This window comes from Muntiacus reevesi, chromosome 17, assembly GCF_963930625.1.
Source record: "Muntiacus reevesi chromosome 17, mMunRee1.1, whole genome shotgun sequence".
Classification (NCBI taxonomy): domain Eukaryota; kingdom Metazoa; phylum Chordata; class Mammalia; order Artiodactyla; family Cervidae; genus Muntiacus; species Muntiacus reevesi.
In genome coordinates this window covers 22,283,652-22,305,098 of record NC_089265.1, presented here as the reverse complement: position 1 = coordinate 22,305,098, position 21,447 = coordinate 22,283,652, and the positions used below count along the sequence as shown (strand labels likewise).

The window sequence follows — 21,447 nt, the reverse complement described above, 5'->3', positions numbered from 1 at the left end:
TGGGTTTTGGTTGACCAGTGCTATGTAGCTTGACATGCTGACTGGAAACTCTGCTTAAGTTGGGCCTCTAAGGTAAACTCTATGGAGAATATAGGTGATGGAAATAAGATTTTTTTCATAACAAATAAATTGATTTCCTTTCCCTCATTTTCCTTTATATTAGCTACTCCAAGTTACATTTCTTTATCGCTTCTGCTGACACATTGAAGTCAATGTAGAGGCATACTTCACTAATTGGCATTTATCTGGTGTTTGTATGTAGTCATATAAATTAGGTTTTCTGAGAACTCTGATCTTAATCCTGCCTATAATCACATTATGTACTCTGAGAAGATCTAGTGGTTTTACTTAAACTGCCAGAATTTATTGAATGTCAAATCCCTGTAACTAAATGTTTCCTCTTCTGCTAATAAATGAGTGCTTCCTTCCATGAAGGTGCAGTGTTACCTGAGGCAACAGTTTTTTATTCATTTATTTTGTTATTCTGGCTTAGGAATGGAGTAATGACATTTAGAACCCTTTGGTATGGTCCACACAGGTGAATAAAATTTCCTTCAGAATAAAAGAAATGGAATATAAGTATTTCTTCCCTTCAGTGACTGTTAATTATCTTGTTCTGTATTGTTAGTTAGTGGGATCCTAAGATTAAAAAGGCTCTCAGAGTCAGCTACTATGGGAAAGTGGGCACAATTTATGTTGATTTTCATTGGTTTAGTTATTCCATGGGAGCTGGGGATTGTAATTGTTTCTTCTCTCCAGATTTTATGTTTCCCTAGTAAATTATGTCAGAAGGAAGGAAAAATAGCTTCATTGTGTTCTTTAAAAAAAAATAATAAAATAAATAACCCAAACCCCATGTAAAATCTAAATGGATTTAGCCCAGAATACATTCAGATGGAGGTTCATCATTAGTAGTGAACTTTTTTTTTTTTTTTTTTTTTTGAGGAGAATCATAAGTTCCTGAGCATGTTATGAGAGCTAGAACCTCTACTTTAGTAGGAATTTTCAAAATGAAGAACTATTTACTTTTGTGTCTTTCTGATGCTTTCCTATCAAAGATGACAGGTTCACAGTGTGAAGGGAGAAGTCAAAGTCTCTTCCTTGGGTAAAAAAGTTTTTCTAGGCTTTTTTTTGGTCCCTGGAACCAGCAGCTTGCTTGTAGCCTGAGTTACTTCTGTCTCCTTCCTCTGGGTCCACATTCAGCTTCAATCACTTGGAGCAGGGACCCTGTAAGGGACAGTGGAGGGGCATCAATCAAGTGCTCTTTCCTCGATGTTTGACCAGTTGGCGATTTAAATAGAGGTTGGTGGGAGGAGAGCAGGAACATTTTCTGAAAATGTTCAGGGCTTAAAGCATAGGTATGATTTGAAGTCCAACTTAGACTAATTGATATGCTGGTATGGTTGGTGTCTGGTTAAATGGCTTGGTTAGAACATAGTGCTAGAACCAAGCCATAGTTTTGATCTCCTAGTAGCTGCATTGCTTAGACTCAGAACCTCTGCAGCCAGCCTTAGTTTGCTGCAAAGACACCAGAGGAGAGAGAGTTACTATATCAGAATACATCCACTGCCTCTCTTGGAAAACCAGCTTCAGTGTATCCTACACGTGGTGTGGCACAGCAGCATTTTTGTAGAGGAAAGCCAGCCTACGGTGAACGAATTACACTTTGATGAATGGCTGGGTCTGTGTATGCATTTGCTAGTCATCAGACGTGTATTTTAATCACTGGTTTGATTTCAGACTCCTGCCTTGAACTTGCTATGGGAGAAGTGTTGCAGCGACAATGTCGCAGTTCGAACAGCTTGCTGTGAGGGTCTGGTGGCCCTTGTCGCTCAGGATCACGCGGAGTTCAGCTATGTTCTCAATGGGATTCTCAACCTGATTCCATCAACCAGGTGCTCCTTTCCTTCATATCTGATCAGTTAACAGTTTAAATTTTTAGACAAAAATTCACTGAATTGCCATTAAGGGTCACCGTTCATCCTACTTACTAGTTATTGTTCTTTCCCTAAAAATTTCATACAGTTGATATTTCATATGTGGTGAAAACATGCTAAATTAAGCTCTGAAAATTTGGGCATTTGTGGTCATTTTGCTGTACTTAGGTTCTGGGACTCTGCTTGAAAGTGTTATTCCTCTTTTTAATGAATAGCTAAGTTTATAACTCACAGTTTGCAGTTTAATTTCCTGACTTATTTTAAAGAAAGGAGGTTGCCCATAAGCAATACTCATTCCACAGTGGTTAAGTTGATACCCTATTGGGTACCCTTGGTGAGCTTTTAACATCAGTGCATACATTAGAAAGTAATGGCATCAATTTCTTTAAAAGCATTTTGTGGTTTAGACATATCTTGCCCTGATTATTCAAAGTAAGTAATGTTTAGTTTTTTGAATTTGTTTGCTTTGACCATATTTATTCCATTCACTGATGCTTCTGTTTAGTTGCTGTTGTGTCCAACTCTTTGCAACCCCCTGGTGGACTGGGGGCTGCTCTTCTGTGGGATTTCCCGGGCAAGAATACTGGAGTGGGTTGCCATTCCCTTCTCCAGGGGATCTTCCTGACCTAGGGATTGAACCTGTGCCTCCAGCTTGGCGGGGAGATTCTTTGCTGATTCAGCCACCAAGGAAACCCAGAGCTGAATACTTAATCATTGTTTCTGCCTTCAGTGGAGATGGAATATAGCTGTCACTATCAATCTTTGGTTAGTGCCTTCCTGGACTTGAGGTCTATTGAATTAAATAACCTCTGGCCTTTTTTAATATATATTTTATTTTTTTAATTAGAGAATAATTACTTTACAATATTGTGATGGTTTTTACCAGACGTCAACATAAATCAGCATTAGGTGTACAAATGTCCCCTCCCTCTTGAATCCCCCTTCCGCCCTTCCCCATCCCACCCTCTGGATTATCACAGAGCACTGGGTTTGGGTTCCCTGTACCATACAGCAAGTTCCCACTGGCTGTCTGTTTTACATACGGTGATGTATAGGTTTCAATGCCATTCGCTCATATAATCCAACCCTCTCCTTTCCCCTCTGTGTCCAAAATGTCTGTGTCTCCTTTGCTGCCCTGCCAGTAGGATTGTCAGTACTGTTTTTCTAAATTCCACACACATGTGTTAACATATGGCATTTGTGTTTCTTTCTGACTTACTTCACTCTGTGTAATAGGCTCTAGGTTCAGCCATCTCATTAACTGACTCAAATGTGTTCCTTTATATGGCTGAGTAATATTCCATTGTGTATATGTACCATAACTTTCCTGTCCATTCATCTCGATTGCTTCCATGTCGTAGCTATTGTAAATAGTGTCGCAGTGCACATTGGGGTACGTATATCCTTTTCAGTTCTGGTTTCCTCAGGGTACATGCCCAGTAGCAGGATTGCTGGGTTGTATGGTAGCTTTATTCGTAGTTTATAAAGGAATCTCCACACTGTTCTCCATAGTGGCTGTAGCAATTTGCATTCCCACCAACAGTGCAAGAGGGTTCTCTTTTTTCCACACCCTCTCTAGCATTTAGAGTTTGTAGACTTTTTGATAATGACCATTCTGACTGGTACTGGTGTGAGATGATACCTCATTATAGTTTTTGTTTGCATTTCTCTAATAATGAGTGAATACCTTCCCAGGTGGTGCTAGTGGTAAAGAACCTGCCTGAAAATGCAGGAGACAAAGAGATGCGGGTTTGATCCCTGGGCCAGGAAGGTCCCCTGGAATAGGAACTGGCAACCCACCCCAGTCTTCCTGCCTGGAAAATTCCATGGACAGAGGAGCCTGGTGGGTTGCAGTCCATGGAGTCTCAAAGAATCAGACGCAACTGAGCACACAAATAATGAGCAATGTTGAACATCTTTTCATGTGTTTAATAGCCATCAACCTCTGGCCTTTTAACCTTTCTTCACAAATCTTATTTTGTTCCCTTAGATCATCTTTTTGGAACTTTTTGGAACCTTTATTTTTCTGTGTAGTCTGCATATAGTCTTTTTAGTCAACATTTATAAGTACAAGCCCTATAGTATGGTATACATTCCCTTCCCAAACTAGTTCCCACTTTCTGTTCAGCCTGTGTTTTCTGCCATGAACACTCCTATTAGCCATACACACCTGATCCCTGTTCCGACACCTGTGCACACTGCCTCTCTGCATGTAATGTTTCTTCCCCTTCTTTTTCTGAAATCTCTTCTTCATATTTCAAAGCTCAGCTCAGATGTCAGCTCTTCTACCTAGATATTTCCCCCCTCCCAGCTGGGCTACTTGCTCTTTCACAATATGTTTATATTTTTAACCTCTATTTTTGTCTCTAACACACTCTTTGACAGTTAGTAGATAACCAGATCATTCTGAATAAAGATTTGATCAAATTGATGCAAAAGTTAAATTGGTTAGTTTCAGAATTACTCTGTCTATATCTCCTGTGGCTACCAATTTAGACAATATGAATACTCTAAGAAACTTAAAAAAATTTTTTTTTTCAGGATCCTTCAATTGTTAAAGTTCCTTTATTTGTGTACAGTAAAATTCAAAGCTTTCTTCTATATCTTGGCCATATTTCCAAAGACTCTTGAAACTAATGGTAACCTTATGTTTAAAATCACTCATTGTAGCACTGCCTGTGATTGAAAATAATAGGGAACTGGTAAATTATGGCACATTGATACAGTGGATATTATACAGCTGGAAAAATAAGGAATGATGGCCAAGATATATTTTTTCACTAAAAAATGAAAAATAAAGAATACTATGTCTAGTAGGCTACATTTTTATTTTTTAAAGAAAACACATGTACATATAAATTTTCAGTGACATGTGCATACAACATCTTTAAAAGGACAAATAAGACCTGGTAAGAGTTTTACCTCTGAGGAGAAAAACTGAGATACAGAGGAAAGACAGAATATTTGCCTCATATGCCTTTTTGAATTTTTAACTCTGAGAGTAAAGCTGCTCAGTCATGTCTGAGTCTTTGCAACCCCATAGACTGTAGCCTGCCAGGCTCCTCCATCCATGGGATTTTCTAGGCAAGAGTACTAGAGTGGGTTGCCATTTCCTTCTCCAGGGGATCTTCCCGACCCAGGGATTAAACCCGGGTCTACCACATTGCAGGCAGATGCTTACCATCTGAGCCACCAGGGAAGCCTATTTAACTCTGTGAACATGTTGTTAATTCAAAAGTATATTTTTTAATTAAAAAAATCTAATATTACTGACAAATTTTCATGTATACAGCTGGCATGCTGGTTCACTGTCAGCAAAACTTCTGCTTTTCAGCTTATAGCAGTGATGATGGGCTTAGACTGATGTGCAAAGGATGGCCCATGCCATCTTCTAATGAGACATTGGAAACATCTTATCATTTTCTAATAAGACTTTCTTGAGTTAAAGGTGTAATCTAACTTGCTTTAATTATCTCTGAGAGACATTCCCCTGGCCCCTTTAAGATGCTGATAGTCTTACTTTTGGATATAAACAGTACAACTACACAATGCAAGGAGGTTCTCTTGTTGTGAATTTAGGGTGAAAGCTATTTAGGGAGGAACTAATAGTACTACCCACATTTGAAAAAAATGACTGAGGCAAAATCTCAGTGGTTTGTTTAAGGACAACCAATAAGTTACAGAAAGAGAGACACATTAAAACTTAACCTTTTAAAAGCCCTCTCAAAACTGATATTTTTGTGGTTATACAATAGGATTCTTCTAAAAAATATTAGATGTGAGAGTTGAACCATAAAGAAGGATAAGGCTGGAGAATTGTTGCTTTCAAACTGTGGTGCTGGAGAAGACTCTTGAGAGTCCTTGAACAGCAAGGAGAACAAACCATCCAATCCTAAAGGAAATCAACCCTGAATATTCATTGTAAGGACTGATGCTGAAGCTCTGATGCTCCAGTCCTTTGGCTACCTGATGTGAACAGCTGACTCATTGGAAAAGACTCTGATTCTGGGAAAGACTGAGGGCAAGAGGAAAAGGAGATGACAGAGGACTAGATGGTTGGACGGCATCACCAACTCAATGGACATAGTTTGAGCAAGCTCCAGGAGATGGTGAAGGACAGGGAAGCCTGGCATGCTGCAGTCCATGGGGTTCCCAATGAGTCCGACACGACTGAGCAACTGAACAACAGAAAAAAACATTTTGTTCAGATGTGCACGCATGTGTGCACGTGGGCATGCACACAAAGAAAAAGACAGAAAATAACTTTTTAGTTATTTTAAAAGTTTTTTTTTAAGTTTCTTAGAGTATTCATATTGTCTACTTTGGTAGCCACAGGAGATGTAGACAGAGCAGATTCTGAAGCTGACCAATTTAACTTTTGCATCAATTTGATCATGAAATGTGTTATAAAAGTGCTAGGTTTTCTTTATTCTTGCCAGTAGACATAATGATTATTTGTGAAGAATTTTCTTTCTTTGTTTTATTTCAAGTAGCACAGCTTTGTGGTTTGCAGTGATTACAAAGACTATACTCTGCATTGTTTATATCTTAAAAAAAACCGAAATGAGAATTAAATTTAAGAAATTAGGTTAAATTTAATTACAAACAGGGAACCCACACAGCCTGCTCTTCCAAATGCTCCTCAGGGAATCTTCTGAGACAGAAAGCTGTCTTTATCTTTGGGATCTAAAAGCAGAAATGACTTTGTCATTTCCCTGTGGTTCTTGGCTGAGACATTTTGGATCTTTGGTTTCCACTGTTTAAATTTCTGCTTGTCTCTGGCTTTCTCTTTTTGAAATAGAGATTTATGGCAACGTAGAGGTATCTTGGGCACAGAACCACACAAAGATTGCTCAGCTTTGATGTAGAAGAATGAGTGTAAAACTGTATTTTTTCATTTTGTCTGCCTAGCATTCTTCAGAGGGAGAGAGCGAGAGAAGGGAAAAGAGGGAGAAGGGAGGGCAGTGGGGGTGGGGGAGAGAGAGACGGGGGGGGGGGGGGGGGGGGAAGGAAGGAGGAAGAAGCAGTTCTATGGAATAGATATTTAAACAATGTAGCTTCTGGAGCTTTCTCCGCATTAAATGTTGAGAGCTGTAAGGGAAAATGGAGGGACAAGTCAATGTGGTTCTTCCTCTCTCTTTTAACCTACTCCTTGGCTCTTTGCAGGCTTTTTTTTTTTTTTTTTTTTGGTCCATGGGATTCTCCAGGCTGGAGTACTGGAGTGGGTAGCCATTCCCTTCTCCAGGGGATCTTCCGACCCAGGGATCCAACCTGGGTCTTGCGCATTGCGGGCAGATTCTTTGCCATCTGAGCCACCAGGGAATCTAGTCTGTAGAATTCCCTTGCAACATGTATGAAAAGCTTCCCCCTCTTCCACCCTTCTCCCCCCCACCCCTTCCCCCCATCCCTCCCTCCCCCCTCCAGATCCAACCCACAATTTGAGAAGCATTGGTCTAGAGCCTGCTACATTGTATAGTCTAACTTTGAAAAGAGACTTGACATTTGCAAAGCTCTGGTTGTCTAAAATTCAGGGAGTGGCTGGGAAAGTGTCTGGCTCTGTTTGAGAGACTGTTCCCTTCAAAGGAATAGTCTGATGTCCAAGAGCGCTCTGGGGTTCAAAGCGGAGGCAACATGAAACAATTGTAAACTAGTTTTTATAGCTTCTGTAAACAAAGAAATGGACATAAGAGGTCTAAAATGTCCTTTTAATCAGCAAGGAAATTGAAAAAAAATTATTTCCTAAGGAGGGTGAAGGAAAGAAGGGGATTACAAAGGAAACACTGTAAGGAAATTATTATCAGCAGTTAAATGTGAATTTTGAAATTAGATAAAATTAAAATAAAGTGAATGATTTGTGGTAGCATGTATTTTTCTTGTCCTTTAAGAAACTGCTTGTTTTAAGTTTAGGTTGTTTTGGTTTTGTTAGTTTTTGTTTTTACATTGAGTTCATCCTAAAATAAAGATTCCCATAAGCAAGGAGTTTCCCTGTTTTTCTTTCCTTAGATGGCTTAACTGCGCTAACTTCTAGACAGCTTCATGCAGCCATTGTTACAGTTGCTTAGTAACAGGATTGTGAATAAAAACCATACTCTCCTATGAAGCCAGGTATTTAGTTTTCTGTATTGAGGTGTCATGACAGCCTGTAATTTTAGTTCAACTGCTTCCCCGACCCCCCACCCCTTCTTTCAAAAAATATGTTTGGTAGTACTCTAGATAAACTAGCTCTAGATAAAATAGGACTTGATTTGTGTTCTCTTTTGTGCGTTCAAACAGGAGAGGAACCTGTAATTTATGTATTTTGGGGAAAAATTAAGTGCATTAAGGTGTGAGAGATGAAAGTCTATTTTCTGAGACTCCTTAAAGCTACTTTTTAGTAAATCTCAAATGAGATGTTTAAAATACCCCTAGTGGTTCCTGGCTAAAGCTGATGGATCCAGTGAGTCTTGGATCATGGACTGATGAAGGTTCAGTTTGGTTAAAAATGATTTTGAGAACTAATTGGAGTTAAAACTTAAGGCAATTTAATGAGAAAATTCTTGTCTCTCAGGGTCTTCTCTTTTGTTGATGACCCTGTTCCTTGGGAAAGGTAATTGCTTTGTTATCATGTAAGAAATGGTTCAGTCCCTGGGTTGAGAAGATTCCCTGGAGGAGGAAATGGCAACCCACACCAGTATACATGCCTGGGAAATCCCATGGACAGAGGAGCCTGGCCGGCTACAGTCCATGGGGTCATAAAAGAGTTGGACACGACTGAGTGTCTGAGTACTCATCAGTACTCAGGAAATGGTTAGCAACCAAGGAGACTACTGCATTCATACCTTGTATTATAGAAGCTTTTCTATATTATTTAGCTTTATTTTATTTGGCAGAAGAAGAACTAAAGAAGGATGCCTTTTTGAGGTTTCCCTAAGATTTGAGGAAGACAGTCATGGTTAGCTTGCTTATTTGCAGCCAGGGAGTCAGAGAGTTTTTTGTGACTTTGAGATGGTTTCAGGGTTTATATCTACATTGGTGTCATTGCTCATTTAATTTTAACTCTTATCTGACAATGACATAATTCCTGGTTCAGGGCTATTTTCTCATCTTGTCTTTCAAGTGTTCCTTAAGGCTTTAAACTTGTTTTCAGATGCTCTCCTTGCCTTTTTCAAACCCTTTTTCTTTCTCTAAACTCAGAGAATCTCTTTCAACGTGCAGCTCATAATCAGAAAAGTAATTCCAGCCACTTTTTTAGGACATGCTGCCTTATTTCTTGTTAAGTTAGCTGACCTGGTTGAAGGCTTTGTTTGCCACAAAATCTTCCATTATAAGAGTCACGTGTTTATGTGAAGATGTTTTTAGGTGATTTTTAAAAAGTGACTACTGAATTACATGATACTTCTTTTATAATGGAAAAATGTTTCAGAAGAAATCAGGCTGTTTTCTGGTATTTAGAAGACAAATAAATATGCAGAACTTTCCCAAGCAAAATCTCAGTAACATTATATTACTTAAAAATTTTTTGAAAGAAATATCATTTTTTGTTATTTATTCAACCTTGGGTTCCCCAGAACTTTTTAAAATTACTTACCTCTCCTCCTGGCTGTTTTTTCTCATATAATTTTATAACAAATATAGGAAATGACTCGATTGTTAATCTAGTGTTTAACACTTATTTGCTGGGACATACTGTACTTAAGGCTGACCACTTACCCTTTTGAGTTAGAAAGAGACTTGGCTACATTTGTACCATTTGCTCCCGTGATACCCAGGGATGCTCTCTTTTGGAATGTTTGTGTAATTCTCTTCAACACAAACTTTTGTTATTCTCATCCCGGGTCAAAAAATTAGTATGGGTACTTTCTTGCACCTTATATTTTGAATATTTTGAAAATAAAGGACCAAGCATTAATTGTAGTCTTTTCAAAAGGAGAGCGAGCATATTGTATTTATGTATGCTTACATACATAAGTACAGTGTTTAATGCTGTAATCAAATAAACCCCAGACAAAGGAAACCTGAGACATGGTATTCATCTATACAGTAGTAATTATGCTATATTTACCTAGGGAAGAACAATTTTTATGGGTGGCTTTGATTAGTATAGTCTGTGCAGCTTGACCAAAATTTTTCTTTCCTTTTTTTTTTTTTTTTCCTGGAATATTCAGCATCATTATTGACCTACACTCCCTTTTATGATGAGATCTGGGTTTAGTTCTTATGCCAGTGGAAATTGAGCTTCCTTTTTTAAAAAAATACAGTTATTTATATTAGTTTCATCTGTACAGCAAAATGATTCAGTTATATATATATTTTTTTTCTTTAATATTCTCTTTCATTATAGGTTATTACAAGATATTGACTATGCTTCCCTGTGCTATACAATAGGCCCTTATGGGTTTTAGAAATAGTATTTTATAAATAGTAGCATGCCTATGTTAATCCCAACTCCTCATTTATCCCTCCTGCCTCCTTTGGTAACCGTAAGTTTGCTTCATATGTCTGTGAGTCTGTTTCTGGTTTGTAAAGTAATTCATTTGTATGATTTTTTTTTTAGATTGCACATATAAACAATATCATATATTTGTCTTTCACTGTCTGGTTCACTTCACTTTGTTTGATAATCTGTAGGCCTGTCATGTTGTAGCAGGTGGCATTATTTCATTTTTAATGGTTGAATAATATTCCATTTATATATATGGATGACATCTTTATCCATTCATCTGTTGATTGACACTTAGGTTGCTTCCATATCTTCAGTTCAGCTCAGTTGCTTAGTCGTGTCTGACTCTTTGCGACCCCATGAATCACAGCACGCCAGGCCTCCCTGTCCATCACCAACTCCCGGAGTTTACTCAAACTCATGCCCATCGAGTTGGTGATGCCATCCAGCCATCTCATCCTCTGTTGTCCCCTTCTCCTCCTGCCCCCAATCCCTCCCAGCATCAGGGTCTTTTCTAATGAGTCAACTCTTCCCATGATGTGGCCAAAGTGTTGGAGTTTCAGCTTCAGCATCAGTCCTTCCAATGAACACCCAGGACTGATCTCCTTCAGGATGGACTGGTTGGATCTCCTTGCAGCCCAAGGGACTCTCAAGAGTCTTCTCCAACAGCACAGTTCAAAAGCAGCAATTCTTCAGTGCTCAGCTTTCTTCACAGTTCAGCTCTTAGATCCATACATGACCACTGGAAAAACCATAGCCTTGACTAGATGGATGTTTGTTGGCAAAGTAATGTCTCTGCTGTTTAATATGCTGTCTAGGTTGATCATAGCTTTCCTTCCAAGGAGTAAGCATCTTTTAATTTCATGGCTGCACCCACCATCTGCAGTGATTTTGGAGCCCCCAAAAATAAAGTCTGACACTGTTTCCACTGTTTCCCCATCTACTTCCCATGAAGTGATGGAACTGGATGCCATGATCTTAGTTTTCTGAATGTTGAGTTTTAAGGCAACTTTTTCACTCGCCTCTTTGACTTTCATCAAGAGACTTTTTAGTTCCTCTTTGCTTCCATGTCTTGGCTATTGTAAATAGTACTGCTGTGAACATTGGGGTGCATGTATCTTTTCAAATTATGTTTTTTCCCGATAAATGCCCAAGAGTGATTGTTGGATCATATGGTAGCTCTATTTTTAGTTTCTTAAGGAACCTCCATACTCTTCTCCATAGTGATTGTACCAATTTACATTCCCACCAACAGTGCAGGAGGGTTCTTTTTTCAAATTGAGCTTCCTTTTTGCATTGTTTCTTGTCACTGTGCTTGTAGCTCAAGCCTCAAGTTTCCTTTGCTACCTCTTAGAGGGTTCATGGGGTTTCCCTGGTAGCTTAGCTGGTAAAGTATCCACCTGTAATGCAGGAAACCCTGGTTCTATTCCTGGGTCAGGAAGTTCCCCTGGAGAAGGGATAGGCTACCCACTCCAGTATTCTTGGGGTTCCCTGGTGGCTCAGATGGTAAAGTGTCTGCCTGCTCTGCGGGACACCTGAGTTCGATCCCAGGGTTGAGAAGACCCCTTGGAGGAGGGTCTGGCCACCCCCTCCAGTATTCTTGCCTGGAGAATCCCCATGGATGGAGGAGCCTGGCAGACTGCAGTCCCTGGGGTGGCAAAGAATTGGACGTGACTGAGTGACTAGGCGCAGCAAAGCTCAGAGGGTTCATGAGTCATTCAGTTTGTTTTGGTAGCTACCCAAGGAGGGGCTTGTTCCAGTCGGTCTTTACTAAAGGGCTTTTGGCAACAGGTTCTTGAGTGTGACAGGCCTTTGTGGGCTACAAATTACAGAAACTCACTTGTAATCCTTTGAGCTTAAAAGGGTGATTTTAATTTATTTTCCTAAAGGGGTATCCCATGGGACTTGAGAGGAATGTACCTGGGCTTCAGATTCAAATTAGAGACACAGGCTATGTATTTTTTCTCTTGCTGCAGATGGATTTTTCTGCTCCCTAGTTACAGCACACCACCTGCCTCCTGGGCTGACATCTCTTATCCGTAAAAGATAGCCAGACTGAGGTTGGAATTTCTTGACCACAGTTAACAGGTTTCCCGGGACCAGCATGTTTGAGATGTTTGCTCCTGGACTAGTCGATTCTGCCAAGGGCTGTGTATTAGTTCTCTAGGAGTGCTGTAACAAATGACTACAAACTTAAAGCAATAGAAACTTATTCCACAATTCTGAAGGCCAGAAACGCAAAACCGAGGTGTCATCAGGGTTGGTTCCTTCTGGAGGCCGGGTGGGTCTGTTCCATGCCTCTTTCCTGGCTTCTGGTGGCTGCTGGCAACCCTTGACATTCTTAGACTTGTGGCTGTGCAGTTGCAGTCTCTGCTTTTGACTTTTCATGACCTTCTTCTCTGTGTTTCAAATATCTTTCCTATCTCTGATAAGGATACCAGTCATTGGACTGAAGGTCCACCCAGGATGATAGCATCTCAAGATCCTTAGTTACAACTGCAATGACCTTATTTCCAAGTAAAGTTACATGCACAGGAACCGAGATTAGGACTTAGATATATGTTTGCTTGCATGCTAAGTCCCTTCAGGTGTGTCTCTTTGTGACCTATGAACTGTAGCCCACCAGGCTCCTCTGTCCCTGGGATTCTCCAGGCAAGAATACTGGAGTGGGTTGCCATTCCCTTCTTCAGGGGATCCTCCCGACCCAGGAATCTGATCCTGCATCTCTTATGTCTCCTGCATTGGCAGTTCTTTACCACTAGCAGCACCTAGGAAGATGACAATTTACCATTTACTGGCTTTGTCTTTATTCTGTGAATATTTGTATGCTGGGATCCCTTGTGTAGTAACCATATGAAGGGAGAAGGAGTAGTAATTCTCAAAACAGAGAGGAGATTGGGACACTATTACTGAAGATTGAACTTGGGGGAAAGCCATAACTTTGGAAATAGGTATCTGTCAGCTTCTCAGCTCTAGCTTTGAAACATTATTGTATTTAAGCATAGGTAATGATATTCAATCTGTGTTGCTCTGACTGGTATAGAGGGAGTAGCAATTGAGTGGATGGAGAGCAATTGTCAAAGATAACTTAATTGTTTTGTTGTGATGGCAAGATGACACCATGTTTTCCATCATCTTTATTATCACCATTCTCTGGAATATTGTTTTGAAAGCATGTATTATCTCTCCAAACAGAGTAATATAGAAATAGCCATTGACTTGGTTTCCAAGGGAAAGGAGGTTAAGGAAGGAATCTAGCTTGGAGTGTGACACACACACACACACACAAACACACACACACACACACACACAAGGAGATTTTAGAAAAAGTAGGTGTTACAAAGAGGAACTCTTTGATTTTAAAAGCTTTCTATAGAAAATTTCAAAAATAAGTAGGATAGTGTTATGACCCTCATGTTCCTGTTACTCAGCCTAACAACTTTTCGCTCATGGCCAGTCCTGCTCCTCCGTGATTCCCCCTGCCATATTCTTTTGTAGCAAATCCCAGATATTGTGTAATTTCTTCTGTAGAAATTAAGTGTATGTGTTTTAAAAAATAAAAACATTAGTAATATTATACCTAGATATTTGTGTGTGTGTGTGTGTAATTTTTAAATATTTAGCCAGTATTTAGGTTTCTAATTGCCTCATAATTTTTTAAAAACAATTTGTTGAAATAACCATCTAAATAAAAGTTAGTTGTTATGTCTTTAATATCTCTCTTAACCTATAGGCTCTCTGCTTCACATCTATCCATCTTTCTCTGTCTCTTTCTTACATTTATTGAAAAAACTTGGTTGTTTGCAGTGATTCCCACAGTGTGAATTTTGCTGACTGCTTCCACATGGTATACTTTAATTTATTTCTCTGTATTTCCTATAAATTAAAAGTGTGCTTTAGAAATTTGGTGAGATTTAAGTTCAGTTTTTCTTGTTGTTGAGGGGGAGTGTCAGAGGAGGGAAGACTTTTGCATAGATGGTAATCTATTCTTCCATCCAAAAGGACATAACAGCTTATTATTTTCTCTTTTGGTGATGTTAGCTATTGGTGCTTAATGGCTAGATCGATTAATTCATTAGGAGTTTCAAAATAGTGAGTTTCTAATTCTTTTTTTCTTTGCTTATTATTTGAAATACTGCTATAAAGAGAACCTTCCCCATATCTACTATCTGGTTACCCAGTAGTACAGTTTGTATAGGAAAGGTAGGATATCTACCTGATTTTTTATTAGCTAAACTTCAGAATAGCAGTTTTTAAAAACATCCATCAGTGTTGAACAATTAGATTTTACTTTATAAAAATTACAATGAGTTCATGGATTTAAACATAATTGCTGTATTTCCATCCTCTGTCCCTTTTAAAAAATTATATTTTGAGCCTTCATTATCTTTTCACTATTTTGAATTTATTTTAGACCCATTCTTTTAGAAGCAGCTTGAGAGAGAGATAAGATAAAGGGAGAGAGAGGAAGAAATTTTAGTAGTTTCTAAAGTCCTATTGCTACTTAATGATTTTCATATATAACAAATGAATTAAGAGGGAAGGGGTGAAAAAAATAGCATCCACCAAAGACCCCTTTCAGCTGCTCTGATCTTAAGTCACAGAAACCATCTAATATTTGTAAGGTTCTCTTAGGTGTTAATTTATAGTGTGGTGAACTTGGCTGCGTGGTGGGCAGTCTTCAACATAGTAGTTAAATCTCTGTTGACTGTGCTGAATATTGTACTTTACTTATTCTGTCAGGAGTCTTAAGTTGGTTTTAATGTTATAACTATGTGGTTTAAGATGTATTTTAAAACAAACAAATAAACAAAAAACTCCCAACAAAAACTCCTGCCTCCCTTCCCCAAACAGGGTTATTTCATTGCTTGATAATGTAAAGGATATTATGTTAATTTTATCTTCCCAGTATTTACGATTCCCTCATTTGCTAAATGTACAATCCCAGAAAGGGTGATAACCATAGCTAGTAATATCATTCATATTAGCCTATTTAGTAATAAACTAAGAATTTTGGGCTTCCCCAGTGGCTCAGCAGTAAAGAATCCACCTTCTGTGCAGGGGACGCAGGGGACACGGGTTTGATCCCTGGATTGGGAATGATCCCCTGGAGGAGGAAATGGTAAACCTCTCCAATATTCTTGCCTGGGAAATCCCATGGACAGAGGAGCCTGACGGGCTACAGTCCACGGGGTCACAAGGAGTCGGACCTGACTGAGCGACTGAGCATGCACACAAAGAATGAACTTTATAATTATATAGATATAAGATACTGTAATTTCAATGTGCATGTGCAAGATCACATAATTATAGAACCAGAAATTACCTTCAGAGGTCACCTCTGAATCCAAGCAAGACAATACCTTAGCTGTCTTCCATCTATCCATCTATTCATGTACTAATTAAACACTTATTGAGTATCTCTTGTATGCCTGTACTAGGCGCTGTGAGATCACGGTGAGGAAAGCAGATGTAGTCATTGCACTCCTGATGTTTTTTGTTTGGAGAGAGATGCCATAATCACATATTCATACGATTATATCTTCAGCTGCATTCAGACAGAGTACTCTGTGCTGCTTGCGCCTTTAACGTGAGAGTTTGACCTTGTCATGGAGGACAAGGAAGGCTTCCCTGATGAAGTGACCCAACACGAGACTGAGGCATGAATAAAATTTATCTTGGGAAATAGAACAGGATAGACTTTTCCAGTTATAAGAAGTAGCATGTGGCAGGTCCCTGTGGTGGGAGGGAGCTGACTTCTTAAAAGGCTTGAAAAATGCCAACATTATGCAGAGAGTGGTTTGAGATGAAGCTGGGGATAAGGGTAGGAGTCAGACAATGCAGGCCATGATGCTACTCTAGAGGATTTGGGTCTTTATCCTGAGTGCAGAGGGAGTCTGTTGAAGTGTTTTTAATCTGCTGAGTATCGGTGATTACAAAAAGACCATTCTGGCTGCAGTGTGAACCTGACATTGAAAGTGCTGGGTTCTGGCTAGGCAGTAGAGTGGGATAGGGAGATGGGTTTAGGTGGCTGTTACTAGTTCAGGTAAGGGGTGATGGTTGCTACCTGGAGTTGAAGGGAAATAGATGGATTTGTGAGATATTTAGGGGATGAAGCATTTGAGGTGGACTGAATATAAGAAAGACTGAAGGGAATATATCAAAGGTGATTGCTTGATTTCTGGCTTCCCTGACAGGTAGATAGGAAACTTTAGAAGACCAGGTATGTGGGAGTAGCATGAGTCTGGCTTTGGACATGTTGGATTTAAGGCACAATTTAGACACCAAAGTGGGACTATCTGGTAGGCAGTTGGATACACTCATTTCTGGTAGTGACATCCCCTGAACGCATTGTACTACAAACAAGTTGTATCTAATCAGATCTCTTCTGCATTGATTGAAGTCTTCTCTTGTATTTTTAAAATAACTTTCTGTTTTGCATATAGGATTATCGTTACCATCTTTCTAAATTCCATATATATGTGTTAGTATACTGTAATGTTCTTTATCTTTCTGGCTTACTTCACTCTGTATAATGGGCTCCAGTTTCATCCATCTCATTAGAACTGAAAACAGAAAAAGAGACACAGAAGTACAGAACAGACTTTTGAACTCTGTGGGAGAAGGTGAGGGTGGGATGTTTCGAAAGAACAGCATGTATATTATCTATGGTGTAACAGATCACCAGCCCAGGTGGGATGCATGAGTCAAGTGCTCAGGCCTGGTGGGCTGGGAAGACCCAGAGGAATCGGGTGGAGAGGGAGGTGGGAGGGGGGATCGGGATGGGGAATACGTGTAACTCTATGGCTGGTTCATATCAATATATGACAAAACCCACTAAAAATAAAAATAAAAAAAAATAAAATAAAATAACTTTCTGTGTATCTCATACATAGCCAGCCTGCTTGTCTCAGGGTTAGTTTCAGATCCTGATATTATTCTCAGAAGTCTATTCCTCAAATTAGCATGTTTTTATGTCGGTGCTAAACTATGACTGAAGGCAGGTTCTCAGTAAATGATACCGAGCTATTTCATTGTTTATATAAATTTCTGCTTAGACTGTCTATCTAGGAGACAAGGTTTAATCTTCTATTTCTGTTCAGTGAGTCCCACCTCACCTTGAGCTTATAAATCTCACCTCCCTTTTTTCACTATTTAGAGAAATAGAAGTAATACATACTTTTTTGAAAACTCAAGCAATGGCACTTGCAGGTTGTGAAAGGAGTAAGTGGTAAAATTTTTCCTTTTCATCATTTTCTCTCTTTCTTTTCTTCTTTTTAAAAATTCACTTTCTTGTTGGGCCCTGGTAGAACTAGGAAGTGACAGTACTAGAAGGGCGTAGGTCATGTAGGGTGGCTCAGAGGTTCCTCCAAATATTGATTTTGTTTCCTCTAGAATATAGGGAAAGTCGTTGTTCAGTCCCTCGGTCCTATCCGACTCTTTGCAACCCTATGGACTGCAGTATTCCAGGCTTCCCTGTTCACCATCTCCCGGAACTTGCTCAAACTCATGTCCATTGAGTTGGTGATGCCATCCAACCATCTTGGGAAAGTTAGGGTGATCTGAAATCAGATTCAGGCACACAGGATCAGGGAGCAGCTAATTCCAGTGAAACTGGAACCCCATTTCTAGACCTATAAAAAAAGCCCATACTCTACTTATAGTCCCATACACTTCAAGTATTTTCAAATTGGATGTTCTATTCATATGTATAGTGTTCTAAAACTTTTTTTTTTCACTTAATATATGTTGGGACATCTTTGCATAGATATGTTTGCATCTTTATTAATAGCTGTAGACTACTTTATATGATTACATCATATTTTATGATATGAAATTTGATATGATTATATCTTATTTTAAATATTTCTCCTTTGTCAAATGTAGTTTTCTTCTTCTATTTCTTTAAGATAACAAATGGATCTTCTTTTGGGTATATGTAAGGGTATTTCTATATGATAAGTCATTTTTTGGGGCGTGTGTCTCAAGGCTTTTGGAATCTTAGTTCCCTGACCTGGGGTCAAACTCAAGATCCCTGGCAGTGAGAATGTGGAGTCTTAACTGCCGGACCACCAGGGAATTCATTATAGGTTTTTAGGAACGCAATTTATAGGGAAAAGACTGCCTTTAAACTTTTTATGGATACTACCAAATTGCCCTCCCTAATTTCAGTCCTGGGTGTTCATTGGAAGGACTGATGCTGAGGCTGAAACTCCAGTACTTTGGCCACCTCATGCGAAGAGTTGACTCATTGGAAAATACCCTGATGCTGGGAGGGATTGGGGGCAGGAGGAGAAGGGGATGACAGAGGATGAGATGGCTGGATGGCATCACTGACTCGATGGGCATGAGTCTGAGTAAACTCTGGGAGTTGGTGATGGACAGGGAGGCCTGGTGTGCTGCGATTCATGGGGTTGCAAAGAGTTGGACATGACTGAGCAGCTGAACTGAATTGAACTGAAAGTCTGAATGAATGTATGCTCAACCTGAAAATACTTATTCTGCATTCACTCATCCACACTGGATATTATGAATCTGACTGTTCTGTGATCTGCTTATCTCTATTCTCTGCTCACTTTTCTGTTATATGATTTGTTTTATTTTGTTGCTTATTTTTGTTTTGTGGATATTTGTCATATATGTAATAAATATTTCATCTCAGTTTATCTCTCATGTTTATGTTTTCTTTCCCCTAGAACCCTTCCCCACTAACTTTGTTACAGTGATTTGGAATTTTTATGACAGGTCATCTGCATTTTTTTCTCTATTTTACACTTTTTCCTCCAAAACCTCTCTTAATAGTTGCTTTAATCTTTATAGTGACATTTGAAAAATGTTAAAGACTGGATTGTAAATTCTTCTGGTATTCATTCTGACCAAAGTTTCTTTTTTTTCTTCACACTGAGTGGCTTGTGGCATCTTAGTTTCCTAACCAGGGATTGAACCCTCAGTGAAAGCTCTGTGTCCTACCTACTGGACCACCAAGGAATTCCTTGGTGACCAAAGTTCTTCGTATTCTGTATCTTTCGATCTATTTAGTTCTTTCTTGTTCTTTATCTTTAAAAAAAAACAGTTTTCTTGGTATAATTCATTTATTAAAATCATTCTTATGAAGTGTACAATTCAGTGGTTTTTGGCATATTTGCAAAGTTGTGTAATCATTATACATTATCTTTTAACTGGAGAGCCTCTTTAAGAAAAACTTTCAGAGAATTATGTCTGAAAATTATTTCTTTTGTCTTCAGACATTACAGTTAGTCATTCCAGGAAGGTTAGATTTATTAAGTTACATAAACCTTTCCCTCATAATTCCATATGCATTGCTTCATTTAGCATTGCAGATGAGAATTCATATGCCAAATTAGATATGATGTCAGTCTAGTAGTCTTTATTTTTCAGATTTTATTTTATAACTGAAAGTTCATAGGATTTTTATTTTTCTCATTTTTGGATTTGGGAAATGTTGGCAATTAATTTTTTCAAGACTCTTGCCTAGCACTTGGTAGCCCTTTCAATTTGAAGACTTTGAAATTTTCTTCTCTCCTTCCTTTGATTTTAGCTTCTCTAATGATTATGTTTTTCTCTTTTATTATTTTGATTTTTAGCACTATTCAAATTGTTGTAACATCTTTCTTCAGTCATACAGAATTCAGTTACAGATTTTTAATTTATTGGCTATGCCAAAGCCTTTGACTGTGTGGATCACAACAAACTGTGGAAAATTCTGAAAGAGATGAGAAAACCAGACCACCTGACCTGCCTTCTGAGAAACCTGTATGCAGGTCAGGAAGCAACAGTTAGAACTGGACATGGAACAACAGACTGGTTCCAAACAGGAAAAGGAGAACGTCAAGGCTGTATATTGTCATCCTGCTTTTTTAACTTATATGCAGAGTATATCATGAAAAATGCTGGCCTGGAAGATGCACAAGCTAGAATCAAGATTGCCGGGAGAAATATCAATAATCTTAGATATGCAGATGACACCACCCTTATGGCAGAAAGTGAAGAAGAACTAAAGAGCCTCTTGATGAAAGTGAAAGAGGAGAGTGAAAAATTTGGCTTAAAGCTCAACATTCAAAAAACTAAGATCATGGCATCCAGTCCCATCACTTCATGGGAAATAGATGGGGAAACCGGAAACAGTGGCTGATTTTAATTTTTGGGGCTCCAAAATCACTGCAGATGGTGATTCCAGCCATGAAATTAAAAGATGCTTACTCCTTGGAAGAAAAGTTATGACCAACCTAAACAGCATATTAAAAAGCAGAGACATTACTTTGCCAACAAAGGTCCGTCTAGTCAAGGCTGTGGTTTTTCCAGTAGTCATGTATGGATATGACAGTTGGACTATAAAGAAAGCTGATCTCTGAAGAGCTGCTGCTTTTGAACTGTGGTGTTGGAGAGGACTCTTGAGAGTCGCTTGGACTGCAAGGAGGTCCAGCCAGTCCATCCTAAAGGAAATCAGTCCTAAGTGTTCATTGGAAGGACTGATGTTGAAGGTGAAACTCCAATGCTTTGGCCTCCTCATGTTAAGAGCTGGACTCATTGGAAAAGACCCTGATGCTGGGAAAGATTGAGGGCAGAAGGAGAAGGGGATGACAGAGGATGAGATGGTTGGATGGGGTCAAGGCCGGCTCGACAAGCAGGGTTTCCGAAAGCGTGATACAGTAAGAGAATGAGACAAGACAGAAGAATTTGGAGAAAAGCGAGGATCGGGGACCAACACCACTCCAAGGTGAAGGTGCCAAAACTGAATCCAAGCCAGCTTTGTTATACTTTGAACCATGAATGAAAGAATATGCGGGGAGTTAAACTATAACTCATGTGGCCTTTGGGGCCAAAGAACAAAATGATCATTAACCATTGAGTAATTAGGAAACAGTAATCAATAACAAATCAGTAACTATGACTAATAGTCTTATCTATAGATTTTCCACCAGATACATAAAACGTGTGACTCTGAAATGCCATTTGAGAAACAGTCTGGGGTCAGTTTTCCGACCCCAGGATCATATCTTGTTTTCAAGATTATGCGCTGTTCCCTCTGGACTTGTTCCAAGAGTCTCATGCCTTATAGCATCCAGTTTA

The 21,447-nt window shown here is 39.1% G+C and overlaps 1 protein-coding gene across 4 annotated transcripts in view; it reads left to right on the top strand.

The window, feature by feature from the left end:
* The window catches only part of FOCAD (focadhesin), a 292,503-nt gene that overhangs the window by 29,793 nt on the left and 241,263 nt on the right, over positions 1 to 21,447 (top strand). For all 4 annotated transcript variants that reach the window (XM_065908204.1, XM_065908205.1, XM_065908203.1 and 1 more), the window contains exon 4: positions 1,741 to 1,895. In XM_065908204.1, coding sequence (XP_065764276.1) covers positions 1,741 to 1,895 — 155 coding nt within the window. The remainder of the gene's footprint in view (positions 1 to 1,740; positions 1,896 to 21,447) is intronic.